At 33.6% G+C, this 15,607-nt stretch overlaps 2 protein-coding genes across 4 annotated transcripts; one reads left to right on the forward strand and one right to left on the reverse strand.

Moving 5' to 3' along the window:
• Window positions 1–414: 414 nt before the first annotated feature.
• LOC107607016 (uncharacterized) lies at window positions 415–1,523 on the reverse strand. Its single transcript, XM_088494558.1, has 2 exons — window positions 804–1,523; window positions 415–711 (listed from the first exon to the last, which is right to left on the reverse strand). The coding sequence occupies exons 1-2, from the start codon at window positions 1,521–1,523 to the stop codon at window positions 415–417; spliced, it is 1,017 nt and encodes a 338-aa protein (XP_088350684.1).
• Window positions 1,524–4,686: 3,163 nt separating this feature from the next.
• On the forward strand, window positions 4,687–13,052 carry LOC107608749 (ubiquitin-activating enzyme E1 2). 3 transcript variants are annotated; one of them, XM_016310473.3, is made up of 7 exons: window positions 4,687–4,985; window positions 5,290–5,732; window positions 7,716–7,933; window positions 9,394–10,188; window positions 10,487–11,355; window positions 11,478–11,910; window positions 12,197–13,052. In XM_016310473.3, exons 2-7 carry the CDS (start codon window positions 5,303–5,305, stop codon window positions 12,791–12,793), a joined length of 3,342 nt encoding a protein of 1,113 aa, XP_016165959.1. In that variant the 5' UTR covers window positions 4,687–4,985; window positions 5,290–5,302; the 3' UTR covers window positions 12,794–13,052. The 3 variants fall into 3 exon arrangements, with proteins under 3 accessions (XP_016165959.1, XP_020963162.1, XP_088349180.1); XM_021107503.2 differs by having other exon boundaries at window positions 4,829–4,985; window positions 5,287–5,732; XM_088493054.1 differs by lacking the exon at window positions 4,687–4,985 and having other exon boundaries at window positions 5,026–5,732.
• The last annotated feature ends 2,555 nt before the right edge of the window (window positions 13,053–15,607 follow it).

Here is a 15,607-nt window from a genome sequence, read left to right on the forward strand (position 1 = left end):
AAAAAAAAATTATATGCTTCGATATTTAAAATAAAAGTACAAAATAATTATTATTTTAAGAAATTTATAAAATTATTATTAAAATAAAGTTTAACTTAAAAAAAGTGAGTAATAATTATTTTATATTTTTTAAGGTCAAATAATTATACACTGATACAGAATTTAAAATAAAATTAAAATATTTACATTAGAATACTATTTTTTCAAAGACTTCTTTATAAACAACATTGATGATTGAATTTGCAGATATTCCTACGTGATTTATAAGTAAAACTTTTAAACCTCTCTTACTCTTAACTCTTGAAAGTGCCACATATAATTGGTCATGTGTAGAAACTGGTTTGGGCAAGTACAATCCAACATGAGATAAAGTTTGTCCCTGAGACTTGTTAATTGTCATAGCAAACGATACTATTATAGGAAACTGTCTTCGTTGGAATCTAACTGGGACGGTTTCATTGTTGGTACCATATTCATTCTTGGAATCAAAGCAATATGACCAACATTGTTACACGTTAAGACTTCACATTCTATGACATGATTTCCAAATTTCCTAACTTGTAGCCTTGTACCATTACAAAGACCATTGGATTGGTCAATATTCCTCAGTAACATCATCGGAACACCAATCTTGAGTATTAATTTATGTGGAGGAAAACCAGAGTAATTTATGCTATTCAGTAATTCAGGACCATAGAGATCTAGTTGACTCTACTCCATATTTCCTTCATCCATACAAATGGAATCCGAACTAAGATATAATTTTTTCCCTCCAGGAATGATAGCATCAGATGGTTGTTGACCTCTTCAACGATGTCTATTGTGGGAGCCAGTATAGTTCTTACTTTGAAAAAATCCTTTAAGGACATGTTTTCCAAAATATTTGGATAAGAAAAATGAACCAACTCATCAAATGCCTGGTCCGAAGAAGGAATAACAATATCTCCTGGAAGACATATCTCATATTCACCATCCATATTGTCACCTATTAGACCATCACCAACTTTCAATAACCACTCACCAAATTGCTCTGTCTCATCTTGATCTGAAGCAGTCGTCTCTACAGAGAGTCTCATGTTTTTTGTTAGTTTGAGCACCTGACAAAACTTCCAAAGGTAAGACGAATTCACGGTTGAATAAACGATATCTTGTCTCGATCCTCGTGGAATGACAGGAAGAATTTGTCTAAAGTCTCCACCTAGTACAACTACTTTTCCTCCAAAGGGCAAATCTTTGCTATATGTTGGAGAACACCTCATGATATCACCCAAGCATTTATCAGGCACTTCATAGCAGTACCTACTAACCATTGGAGTCTCATCCCAAATTATAAGTTTGGCTTTCAATAGCAACATTGCTTGAGGAGAACCAGGTTTGATGTTACATACAGAGTCCTCAGTTATGTTCAGCGGTATTTTGAACCTTGAGTGTGCCGTTCTTCTATTGGGAAGAAGTAAAGATGCAATACCACTCGAAGCAACGTTTAACACTATATCACCCCTTGAGCGAATCTCAGCAGACATAAGGTTCCAGAGAAATATTTTTTCAGTACCCCCATGACCATACACAAAGAAAAAACTCCCCTTCATCACAATACACAGCTGTAACAATTTTATCGAATGCATATCTCCGCTCAATTGTTGCGATGGCTAACATGTCTGAGGCATTTTTCTTTAAATCATCCCTGTTAAAGTTTATCTCTTCCCTAATAACCCTTTCGGTTAACAAAGAACTATCAACTTCAGTTGCTAAAGGCATTGGAGGATAGTCTTTCAAGGTTTTACCATAGGAATGTAAGATCTTGTCTATATCCATTAAGCACAACTGCTTAATCTCATCATCTGACATTATTAATTTTGCATATTATACGATACTGTAAAAATTCAATCAAACTAAAAATGATCAACAAGGAAGAACTTTTATCATTGTAATTAATAAAAACTCACCCCTCATGTTCATCACAGCTCTCTGTCGATACAAAATATCATCTGAGAGTTCATACCAATATCTATCCCAGACATGTTCTGGTCTTGAGATATTGTTGGATATTAATAGAATGACAAATAACCTCCTAACATATGATCCTGAGGCCCATGAGCTTGCTTTCTTAATTACATCAATGAATTCTTTGTCATCTTGCAAGAGTTCAAGGGCGAAGCATGTATCTCTATACATAGCATAAATTGTTCCTCCTACTGTTCTTATATCTCGAAAACTCATACATCCTCTTTGAGTATTCAAGAGAAGTTGTTGGTAATATTCTTCAATATTTGCTGCAAAAAATTTGGTTAAAATCCCACTTTTAAGTTGTTAAATGGATTAAGCTACGCTATTTTAATTATTATGTAGCTACACATTCGCATAAGAATAATTTTCCTAAAAAATATAGAAAAATAAAAAAATTGTATAATCTACAGATTATAATTGTTGAAAGTTATTTGAACATTTATTTTCTAGTGTAGATAAATCAAATAAAATGGACGTGGGGTATAGGCTGTTAAGATTTTAAATTTAAATTATTAAATAAGTAAGATCAAAATTGAATATAAACTCGTCATTATCTGTAGGTACATGAGTCTTCCAATTGCGAAGCCTTTCTTTCGAGGAAACCACTTTGAAGAATCGTCCTTCTAAACAAACTTGGTTGGAAACTCAGCATAAGTCAGACTTTGAGAATAGGGATATGACATGTTCGCCGCCATCCATCCCAAAAACATGGACTTATAAGATATTGCTCTTTCGACGATATCATTCACATTAGAAGTTTCACCATAAACCACATGTTGCTCATCCACCAAATGGAATGGAAGTCTAATCACAAATGGTTCTTTCTCTTGGATTTCGTATCTAAATAGACGCCAGACTGCCTCACATGCCAAAATGTACCTACAATCGTAGTAATTCCTAATTTCCCTCAACAACTTGTGTGGCTTCTGACGGATCACCAGCATTGTATAGAGTAGTTGTTACGTGGTCATTACCCTTGTGTACATACTTAAACAGATACTTAATAGAACTTGTTTGGCATGTGTATTCCACATTTATGTGGCACTCGAACTTGAGCAACAATTCTGGATTATACGGAACAATGAACTTATTGTCTAGTACACATTTCTTTTCTTTACTGTTCGACTGTTATCAGTACGCCTATATTTGGAAAATTCGGTCTCATCAATGAGTGTTCACTGTCTAAACTCTTTAGGATAGAACTTTGAACATGATCCATTCTTTATGCAAGGTGAATTCTTGTTGTACGGACCACATGGACCATATACCATGTAATTTTGAATAGCTCCATGTAGATTTGGCCTTTTATTTTCATGAGGAATCTCAACTGTTATAGATTTGGCCTTTCATTTTCACGTCAATTTCAGAGAGGAGAGGAGAGAAGTGTGGGAATGGGAATGGGTTACGGGCTTAAGTCGCTGGGGATTCAGTTTTTTTTTTTAAGTCAAAACGGCACCGTTTGGAGGAGTTATTAACAAACCGAAAACCCTTTAAAAAAATCAACCAGTTCTAACGGTTCACCGATTAATCACATATACGACCGGTTTTGTAATGAGTTTTCTTGTCAGACGATTTACTCATAACATCTGTTAAGTCATTTTTAAATTTTATAAAATTATTTATAATAATTACAAAAAGTGCTCATAATAAAAAATTTCAAAATTTTATAAAAATATTTTATTTAAAAATGTTAATAAAATCTTAGTTGTAGTCTGTTTCAAAATAAATAATTATAATAATATTAGTATTTTATACAACAACCCATACAAAAAAAATTTAAATTTCATACAATATTTTTTCGTTCATTTTTAATAGCTCATAAATACAAAAAAAATATTGTACAGAATTTAAATTATTTTTGTATTAATTTTTATATAAAATACCCATAACATTATAATTATTCAGAAGTTGCATATAATTCGAACCTTATGAATTTAATTTACTACGTATTTACCTAAATCGAATTTATTCAATTCGATTTATATAGAGATGCAAATTCGATTTATTTAATTTAATTTATTTTTGTATGTGGTATGATTTGATTGAAAGAGCAACAATTTATAATTTTACCTAACATCAATAAATGTAAATTATGATTTGATTCTTCTATAATTTTATCTAGCATCAATAAAATTTCACTATCATTGGTTTTTTAAAAAAATTAAAATCTAAAACGATGGTTAAAAATAAATAAAGAGGATAGATTTAATTCTTCTATAATTGTATGCGTTTTTTTTTCTGATTTGCGTTTTTATCACAATCTACAAGTTCTATGTTTTATAACTTAACGATAATTCATATATAGTATATAAATAAATTTAATTAGAATAAATAATAATTTATTTATTTTATTTTAGACTTTATAAATGAAAAGACTAATTCACCAATATAACGAATTATGATTAATGTAATATAATTAATTAAGTAATATAAATTATTATAAATTATATTAATTATATTAATATTTAAAAATTTAATCAAATTAATTAGTTGATATAATTAAGTCAGTGCAATAAATTGTATTGAATGAGTTAAAATAATTAAATCAGAAAACACTCTCTAAAGTATGCCACGTCAGTTTCATCATTAAGTGCAGACATCCGATTTTTATATAATAGAATAGATAGTAAAAATTTGTGAGTTTTCATGATGTTTAATAGTTTCAGGTAAGAAATTTTCGCATATGGAGGCAAAACCACCACCTGTCTATCAGAACCCTAGCGAAACATATTTCTTATATTATTTTCTATTGGAACCAAAAGTCCAAAATGCCCCTAACTACTTCACCTCTTCTTATACAAACCCCCACTGCCCCTTATACACGCACCCGTTCTCATCATTCCTAAAAGCAAAACCCTCAAAAATACAGAACCTAACAAAAACGCAATCGCACTCTACAAAAATTCCTACCTCCGATTCTCACCTTAACATCACAGATTCCATTCTTCTCTTCTTCTGCTTCTCCCAAGTTCCAACTGGTACGTTCCTTCATCTTCCTTTCATTCCATTTCCACACTCGAAATCTTCCATTTTCATTTTTTATTTGCTTGCTTCATCGCTTTGCATTCGAATCAAGATGCGACAGTTATTAGGGTTTTGGCTCTTAGCGTTGTTGCCTCTGATAATATCGTACTTCATCTCGCGAGATCTTCTCGCCGATCATTTTATTTCTAACTCGTTTGATTTTTCCCTCTTTGTGAAAATCTCCATCGTCGTTGTTGTTTTCGTTGCTGGTGCTGTTGCCTTTATGGTGCGATTTCGGTGTGGACGCGCGTGTAGCAGATTACTGCACTATATGCTTCCAAGAAAGAGACCTAGCGAAGGAGAGGTTGTAGAAGAAGGGACTGAAAACAATAACAACAGCAGCAACAACAGCGGAAGCAACAGCGGCGGCGGCGTTGTAGGTGGTGGTGCTGCTGCGGCCTCATTTCACAAGAAGTGCCGGATCGGGAGCCTAACTGCCTGCTCGCCCTCTGGTGCTGCCGAGGATTCGGCGGTGAACAACACTGACCGGAGCAGAGACGACAAGAACAGCGGCAGCAGCAACAACAGCATAAGCGTCGGAGGAGGACCGTCAGAAATGGCTTTGGGAGATTCCAACCCGCCGGAGATCGATGAGGATCTCCACAGCCGTCAGCTTGCGGTGTACGGACGCGAGACCATGAGGAAGCTCGTTGGTTCCAATGTCCTTGTTTCAGGGATGCAGGGTCTTGGCGTTGAGATCGGTAATTGTTACTTTCAGATTTGAGCGATCTATCAATTTGATTTGCTCTGATATTGTTGCTTGTTGAGTGAATGTTTAGTGCCTATTTTGTTGTGTTTGCAAACTTAATACTTGATCTTGATTTTGTCTGAATAGATTTTAGTGAAATGTGATTTTGAAGTGAAGTTAGGAACCTTCTATTTGAGAAGATTTGTCAAAATTAAAGTTTTTGGTATAGCACCCAACACCATGGTTCGACAGCAGAATCAATGTCAAATGACAAATGAAACTCAAAACCAAATATGATAAGAGTATATCATTCTTGAACTATTAAACTTATGTGAGAGCAATTCTAACATCCTTCTAAACTTGCTATTGGATTATCAGATGTTTGCTGTTCAAGATGTTTATATATATGATGAATGGAGTTTGTTGTTAAATTCTTCAGGGTTTTAGTAGACTGCTATTGAATTGGTTGTAAACTTGTAATCGGAAACTCACACAAATACTAAAATGATTTTATACGAATATACAATGACCTAGGGGGCAGCATGTACTATACTAGCAATGGTTTTTGTTGCTTTTAGTGCTCTCTAATTAAAAGGAAAGATTGATGCATTTGCTAAATTTGGTGATCTGGTCTCTGGTATCCATTATTGGCAAGAAATTAATATATGCAGTGAGATTGTGAGTCATGGGCATGTAGGCTTGGCTTGGTAAAGTTTTTAGAAAATAGCACAAGTTCTTCGTTTTGTGTTTGGTACAAAAAAAGATCATGTGCTTTTAGCCTTTTACTTGTTGCTTTTAAACGTTCAGGGTGCTTTTGAAAACACCGAAGGAGATGCTTTTCAAAGTTAGCTTGTGCTTATCAAAATTATAAAATCTAATATAACTTCATATATTAATAAATATCTAAATATATTCTTATATTTATGTTTATTATGGTATTTTTAAATTTTTAAATTTGTTTTACCAAACACAATTATTGCATGTACTTGTTAGTTATTGAAAACCATTTTTATTATGATTTTCCAAACATAGGCATTACAACTTATAGGAAGGTATCTTTCAAAACCAGTTTTGACAAGCTATTCTCGAAAAGTAAGAGCTTTAACAAACCGGCCTTGGGGAGTGCATTTTGCCAATGCACCGGTACTGGGTACGGGTATGTGTTGGGTATTGTTTTCTTTTACATAAAAATATGTTTTGGGTATGAATTGGGTGCGACTTGGCACTTATTTTGTTCAAATTGGTTCAAAGTTGTGTCGTTTTGAGTAAATTTTATTTATTTTTTATTTCGAAACTACTCTGATGTGCAGTTTAAGAATTCAAGTTGACTATTTAGGCTCTTTTTTAATTTAAGATCAACTAAATTTGATATAAAACATAATTTATTAGTTGAAAATTATCATTTATTTTTAAAAGTTTGTGAAATTTACATATATTTTTAAATTTACATATATTTCTATATGTACTGATGTACCCCTTTTTTTTCCTCCATAAAATTTTTGAGATCCTGTACCATATTCATACCGGGTATTGGTACCGTACCCGTATTCATGCAACTTAGACCGGCCCATAATATGTTGTTCATGCTGAATTAGTTCAATGAAATTGGTTGTTAGTTTCTCAAATTCAGTACTACAAGGTTAGTATTTTAAACTTAAGTTGTTCATGTGTTTTCTTATTGTTGTGTTGTTCTTAAGCGTCATTGCCTTCCCTTGTTTTGGAAACCTTGTTGCTGCAGAGTAACTATGGCAGAGTAGATATGGCCTCTATAATTTAGATTTTTGACTTAAGACAGTTTACTAATATGCAATGCAATTTTGAACTGTGATATTTGTTTTTTAAATTGGTTGGTTGATCATTTTGGGATATAATTACAGATACCAAATAGTTCCCGCTCTGCAAATTTTTTTTTTCCATTTTCTTATTCTATTTTAAGTTTTTTTGTTGTGATATAGATTCTATTTGTGCTAGCTCTGATGAAATTTACTACCTGCAGCGAAGAATCTCATTCTTGCTGGTGTCAAATCCGTGACTTTGCATGATGAAGGGAATGTGGAGTTATGGGATTTGTCCAGTAATTTTGTGTTTTCTGAGAATGATATTGGCAAGAACAGGGCAGAGGCTTCTGTTGCTAAGCTGCAGGAACTCAACAATGCTGTCCTTGTTCGAACCTTGACAACTACGTTGACGAGAGAACAACTTTCTGATTTCCAGGTAACTCTATTTGCATTCTACAAGTTATTTTCAACGTTCTTTCTAATTTAAACATCATTCCAAAAAAGAATTTATATCTATATATATGCTACATGTGAAGTTATTATAATTTGTAATTTCTCCTGCTTGAATATGTCTAGGGAATTATGGAAAGGATTTATCTTGTGCATACTTTAGTAATGAAGGGATAATAAATAATCTTGTACTTGTCTGTGTCTATTTATCTATTTGACTGTCTTGCTATTTTGTATGGGTCTATATTAACTTAAAGACCTGATGCTTAATAATTAGCAAATGAAGGGAGTTAATTACTGTAAATGGGAGGTTAGTAGTTTACATTTCGCATGGTATTTTCTTGACATATTTTTGTCTGGCATCACAAATGCTCAAAGTTACTTTCTAATACACTAATTGTTCTAACTATAATAAAGCACTTGACTATTTTTGCTGACTTTACTGTCATGCTTTTGTAATAACAGACTAGTCTTATTCATAAAGGTATAAGAGCATTTTAATATTGGATATTGGACATGCATTTTTGTGAATTAAATGTGAATATTACCTGCTTGATATATAAATTTTGAGCAGGTTGTATAGCTGCTTTTCTGCCACAATTCTTGTATGCTGACTTATTCTTATGCTCGAATTAAAATGTAGAGGATTTCTAACTACGTACTTAAAAATGTGGTGTATGTAACTATGTATATGGATATAGTAGTTAGTGTTGATATGGTAGTTGTGATCCTGTATTGCTTTCCGCTATGTGATATATAAGTATTGCTAATAACATGATTGGAGACAACTAATTGTGTAGACTTTTCATTGTTCATCACAAGATGTTCCTTAGATTGATTGATATATGTACTGAAAGCAAAGTAAAACTAAATAGCATTACATTATTGTAATTGTAAATAGTAATACCATGTGAGAGGAGTTTGAAATTTTGTACTGTTTTGGTAATACTTGTCCTTTTGAGTTATGAATATTATGATGCTTAAGGCTGCGCTTGGAAGAGAAACTAAGACTCAGATTGAGACTAAATTAAGTATGTATTATGTTTGGTGTAAAATGTACAAGATTGAGTTATGTCTTAGTATCCTGTTCGGTTCGAGATAAATATGGATATGAAATGAGAATATTTACTAAAATATCTTTGGTTATTAAGAAAATGTCGTTGAAGTTTTAGTTCCCGTCCCTAAAAATTCCAGTTCCTTGTGTCCTCACTTTTTGGAGGTACGGGACTGAAATTGTCTTGGAACTGAAATTTTAGTTTCAGTCTCTAGCCACTATACACAGTCCTGAGTCCTAGTCTCTTAGTCCCTGTTCTAGTCTCTGAAAATAAACACTACCTAAGTGATATCCGACATAAATAGAGACTCTTAGTTAAGGGTTTGATTTAATGTAAAAGTTTTCTTATTGTTTGGATGAATTGACATTTGTGTTTATCGACTGCTATGTAGGCGGTTGTTTTCACTGAAACCAGTCTTGAGAAAGCTGTTGAGTTCAATGATTACTGCCACAACCATCAGCCTGCCATTGCTTTTATTAAAACTGAAGTTAGAGGCCTCTTTGGATCTGTGTTTTGTGATTTTGGGCCCGAGTTCACTGTTACTGATGTCGATGGAAATGATCCCCATACTGGTATAATTGCATCCATCAGTAATGACAACCCAGCTCTGGTATCTTGTGTTGATGATGAGAGGCTCGAGTTTCAGGATGGAGATTTGGTTGTATTTTCTGAAGTTCATGGTATGACAGAGTTGAATGATGGAAAGCCAAGGAAGATTAAAAATGCTAGAGCATATTCATTTACTCTTGAAGAAGACACCTCAAAATATGGTACATATGAGAAAGGTGGTATTGTCACACAGGTCAAACAACCAAAGGTATTGAATTTTAAACCACTAAGGGAAGCGCTCCGTGATCCTGGTGAATTTCTTCTGAGTGACTTTTCCAAGTTTGATCGCCCGCCGCTCCTGCATTTGGCATTCCAGGCCTTGGATAAGTTTGTCTCTGATGTAGGTCGCTTTCCTGTCGCTGGTTCAGAGGATGATGCTCAGAAACTTGTATCTATTGCTAGTGATATTAATGGTAGCTTAGGTGATGGACGGTTGAACGATGTCAATCCAAAACTTCTGCGGCAATTTGCCTTTGGTGCTAGGGCAGTGTTGAACCCAATGGCTGCAATGTTTGGTGGAATTGTGGGACAAGAGGTTGTGAAGGCATGCTCTGGAAAATTTCATCCACTTTATCAGGTAAATATTTTTTCTTTGTCGTTAATACTTTTTCTTTGGATGCGGCCCTTCCCCGAATCCTGCATTGACGTGGGATGCTTGCTCACTCCAGTTTGTTAGTTGGTTGGTCTGTGTCAAGTTTACTGTTTCAGTTAATATCCTATTGTTCTTGGACCCTCCTATTTCTTTAATAACTACATAGGCATAATTCAGGATTTGGATCAAGCAATCTGTGTCTGATAATGAACCTAAAAGAAAAACAACTCTATGGTCCTACTGATTGTTTTATGTGATTTTAATGAATGTTCCTCCTATGCAGTTTTTCTACTTCGACTCAGTCGAATCACTTCCTACAGAACAACTGGATCCCAATGATTTTAGACCAATAAACAGTCGTTATGATGCCCAGATTTCAGTATTTGGACAAAAGCTACAGAAGAAGTTAGAGGATGCTAAAGTGTTTGTTGTTGGATCTGGTGCATTGGGATGTGAATTTTTGAAAAACCTTGCCCTTATGGGAGTTTCTTGTGGAAGTCAAGGAAAGCTGACAGTTACTGATGATGATGTCATAGAGAAGAGTAACCTAAGCAGGCAGTTCCTCTTCCGTGATTGGAATATTGGCCAGGCTAAGTCTACAGTTGCTGCTTCATCTGCTGCATCAATAAATCCACGTCTGAATATTGAAGCTCTACAAAATCGAGTTGGTCCTGAAACTGAAAATGTGTTCCATGATACTTTTTGGGAGAACTTGAGTGTTGTGATTAATGCATTAGACAACGTGAATGCTAGATTGTATGTCGATCAGAGGTGCTTGTATTTCCAGAAGCCTCTTCTTGAGTCTGGAACTCTTGGAGCCAAATGCAATACACAGATGGTCATTCCCCACCTAACAGAAAACTATGGCGCTTCAAGAGATCCGCCCGAGAAACAGGCACCAATGTGTACTGTACACTCATTTCCACACAACATTGACCACTGCTTGACATGGGCTCGATCAGAATTTGAGGGTTTGCTTGAGAAAACACCTGCCGAGGTAAATGCATATTTGTCTAATCCAAGTGAATATACCAATGCAATGAGGAATGCTGGTGATGCTCAAGCAAGGGACAACTTGGAGCGTGTTCTTGAGTGCTTGGACAAAGAGAAGTGTGACACTTTTGAAGATTGTATTACTTGGGCCAGACTAAAGTATGTTTTCCTTGATAATATAGAATAGTATATGCTTTTCTGTTACTTGTAGCAATGTTTTATTGGGAACATATGGTATTTTTCTTAATCTCGTATATTAAGACATGGTTTCTTTTTCCCAGGTTTGAAGATTATTTTGCTAACCGAGTGAAGCAGTTAATTTATACTTTCCCTGAAGATGCTTCAACCAGTACTGGAGCTCCTTTCTGGTCTGCACCTAAACGATTCCCTCATCCACTTCAGTTCTCATCCTCTGATATTGGTCATCTTCAGTTTGTAATGGCAGCTTCCATACTTAGAGCAGAAACATTTGGTATACCAATCCCAGACTTTGTGAAGAACCCTAAAAAATTGGCTGAAGCTGTTGATAGTGTGATAGTACCTGACTTCGAGCCCAAGAAAGATGCAAAAATAGTGACAGACGAGAAGGCCACTACTCTTTCCACTGCTTCTATAGATGATGCAGCTGTTATCAATGATCTAATCACCAAGCTAGAAAGGTGCCGGGCAAATCTATCATCAGACTTCAGGATGAGGCCAATTCAGTTTGAAAAGGTATTTTTTTTTTTTGTCATTTTGGTTTTTGATTTGACTGGGTTTTTTTCCCCATGATTCTGGATATAGCTTTCCCTTTTCTCTTGTATTTTGTGGTCTGAATTAAGTTTTTGGATTCATGGAGGTTGAGTTTGTATGTGTATTTGCTGGGAATAGGATGTTTTGGTTCATGAATACATGAGATCTTCCTTCTTTTTTCTTTTTGGTTTTTTAAATTTCAATCGATTTTCAACTCTTTTTTTTTTTAATATAAAGAAAGATTTACATTTTTACTGCAAAATTGTAGGATGATGATACAAACTACCATATGGACATGATTGCTGGCCTAGCAAACATGAGGGCACGGAATTACAGCATTCCTGAGGTTGACAAACTTAAGGCTAAGTTTATTGCTGGACGAATCATTCCAGCAATTGCAACCTCAACTGCCATGGCCACTGGTCTTGTGTGCCTGGAGCTGTACAAAGTCTTGGATGGAGGACACAAAGTTGAGGACTACCGAAACACATTTGCCAACTTAGCTCTGCCCCTCTTTTCCATGGCTGAACCAGTTCCTCCAAAGGTCATCAAGCATCAAGATATGAGTTGGACAGTTTGGGACAGGTGGATATTGAAAGACAATCCTACTCTCAGAGAGCTCCTTGACTGGCTGAAGGCAAAAGGCTTGAATGCTTATAGCATTTCGTGTGGTAGCTGTCTGCTCTATAATAGCATGTTCCCTAGGCACAAAGATCGAATGGACAAGAGAATGGTGGATCTCGCAGAGGAAGTGGCCAAGGTGGAGATCCCTTCATACCGTCGTCACTTGGATGTTGTCGTGGCCTGCGAGGATGACGATGATAATGACATTGACATCCCTCAGATATCTATTTATTTCCGTTAGGCTCTTTTCATCCATCAGGTGTCTCAGACTTGACTTCGGTTAGAAGGGAAAAAAAAGGACAGAATGCTTGACTCTGCTGTTCCATATTCATAATGGCTACATGCATGTTGACATTGTTCTCCATAGAACAGTTCATATATGAATTGATAAGGAACGAACTTTCTTTGTACGTCATTTTGTTTGGTGTTTCTTGATTTTTTGTGCCTTTTGTTTCTTGAGATGGTGATATGATGGCATGCCATGACTTTATCTTGTGCAACTCATCCCTTTTATCATGTTTGCCATACATCTAGCATCTAGGCTTACAGGTTTTTAATGGCAGAAACGTGCTTAATCACGTTGGTTATGGCATAAGTAATTGCAGAAAGATTCTCCATTTTATCAGCACTATCGATGAAAACAAATGGACTTTGCCTGTTGAATTCGAACAAGATCTGGAATCCTCGAATTGATTAATATCCCTATGGCAATCTTTTGATCCAAGTCCTCTTTGCCCGTAAAACTAGCTCATATCCTTGCAAATATTACATCATAGTTCCTGTTTTCTTTACCTTTTATCAGAGGACTCGAGGTGTTCTTGGCACCGGTTGGAAGCACAAATGCTTGTAGAATTCTCTAATCAGGAAATGAGTCATGCTATTCTTACCCATTGGAACTGGTTTAGGGACTTAGGTCCCTTTGGCTATGTTTGGAGTGGAATGGAGACCAAAGAAAATTTTATGGGCTTCTATTCTTTGAATTAAAAAAGTTGATTGAATTGAAAGGTTTTTAAAGGAAATGATTCCTTGACCCAAAAAAAAAAAAAGGAATTGATTCCTTCTAATTTGATGAATCAACTATTTTTCCTAATTTGATGAATCAATTATTTATCCCGTGTGGTGGAAAAAGACTTGGCAGAGCACCATTGGAGCTCAATACCAAGTCTAGATGACTAGATCAACAAATTATTGGAAAAGACTTCGACATGAATTGCTACATCCAATTTATCAAATGGGGAAGGGCTTGGAACTTAGTTTATTGAATTTCTTATTGATGTCCTTGTTCAATGTACTTTCTTTGTTTCCAATTAATTATTATTTTGTGGACCGCGGGGTTAGAGTAGGAGGATTTCTACTTTTGGCTTGTTTGAACGAGTTTTTTTTCTTTTTTTAATTATTTAAGTGACATATATCTTTTTTTTTTTATATAAGTGATCTATCCTTTATTTTTTTACATATTGGTATAATTCTGGTGTAATACTCAATTGTTAGATTTTATGGTGTTTTTTAAAATTGTAGGAGTAAGATAACGCATACAAGGGACGTATTATCAATACAAGGGAAGTGTATTGCATTGAGTATTACACCAGAATTTTTTTAATATACAAAAAAATTAACCGTGACATATATCTTTGAAAAAATAATAATAATAATTTGATGTTTAGATATTTTATTTAAAAATATCTTTTTGTTTATTAATTATGTTATGGTATAATAATCTAAAAATATTTTGTTTATTTATTATGTTAAAATATTTTTTTTTCTAAAATAGAAAAGGTCTTGTTTAGAAAGATGAATATATATATTTTTTCTCAAAAATGATTTTTATTTTTTAATTATTTTACATAAAATAATTTAGCAAACATACTAGAAAAGATATTTTTTTTTGACAATTTAATGACATTCAAATATACACTTTAACCATAAACATTATTTTTAATGCATATTATTTTCAAGTATACAAGTTGTTGTTATTATTATTATTATTATTATTAACGACTTATATCTAAAGAAAGGTTAATCCTAATTTATAAGAATTCGTTCCAAACAAATGAAGAAAACGAACTCCTCCCCAATATGAATCGCATATTGTTGGACAGTTGGATTCGACACGACAAGTCCATAGTGTGATCCCATTTTTTATGATGGTGATAGGGGTTGGCCCCCTATTATGTATTTTTCTTCATAACCGTGTCTCACGTTTTTTCCAAATAATGTTAAGTGACCTATACCACCACAACGTTCATCGATTTCCTACTCCTAGCTAGTATCTTAATATTTCTCTAGATTTTTTACTAAATTCTTACATTGATTTTGGCTGAGGTTATGTGATATTACAAAAATTATAAGTGATGGCTGCAGTGGCGGAACTTAAAACAAAATTTTGGGAGGGTCAAATAGAAAATAATTGTCAAAATATTTTTGATATGGACCCATTTAAGATAATTTCGTCTAATCTCATCTCTCTTGTTTTGGTGATATTGCCAAATTTAAAACCGTTTTTCAAGATCTCATTCCAAAAAGTTAAGGTTAAAGTCATTAGATGTAATTTTTTGAACTTTTAAAGGTTATATCTCACTTTCTTCATTATTCATTAAAGTAGAAGAACTATCTACAAGTGTTGATATTGTAAAAGTTATATGTTCTCCTTCTTAAATATTAGTCTTCCTCTTAAAAAATGTATCAATTCTTTGATTTTTCATTATTATTTTATATAAAAATTTGAATATATATCCTGTAAAATATGTACAGAAGAAGTTAGAAGGATAAATATTAAAATTTATAATATTTATTAAATTTTTTTATTAATTTATACAAATACAATAATATTAATACTTATTGAATATTATATTATTTTTTATCATATAAAAAATTAAATTAAATAAATAGTAAAATATAAAATAATATTAAATTAAATAAATAAAAAATATCTAATTTTTATATTTAAACTTAAAGATAGAGAGTGTTGTTTATTGAACTTATTAGATGCTTTAAGTCATAGTAAAGTATTTAAGTCAATTGAACTATTTTTTATCTTTTGAAAAAGTACTACTAA

This window comes from Arachis ipaensis, chromosome B7 (genome assembly GCF_059453495.1).
Source record: "Arachis ipaensis isolate K30076 ecotype BB chromosome B7, ASM5945349v1, whole genome shotgun sequence".
Taxonomy (NCBI): domain Eukaryota; kingdom Viridiplantae; phylum Streptophyta; class Magnoliopsida; order Fabales; family Fabaceae; genus Arachis; species Arachis ipaensis.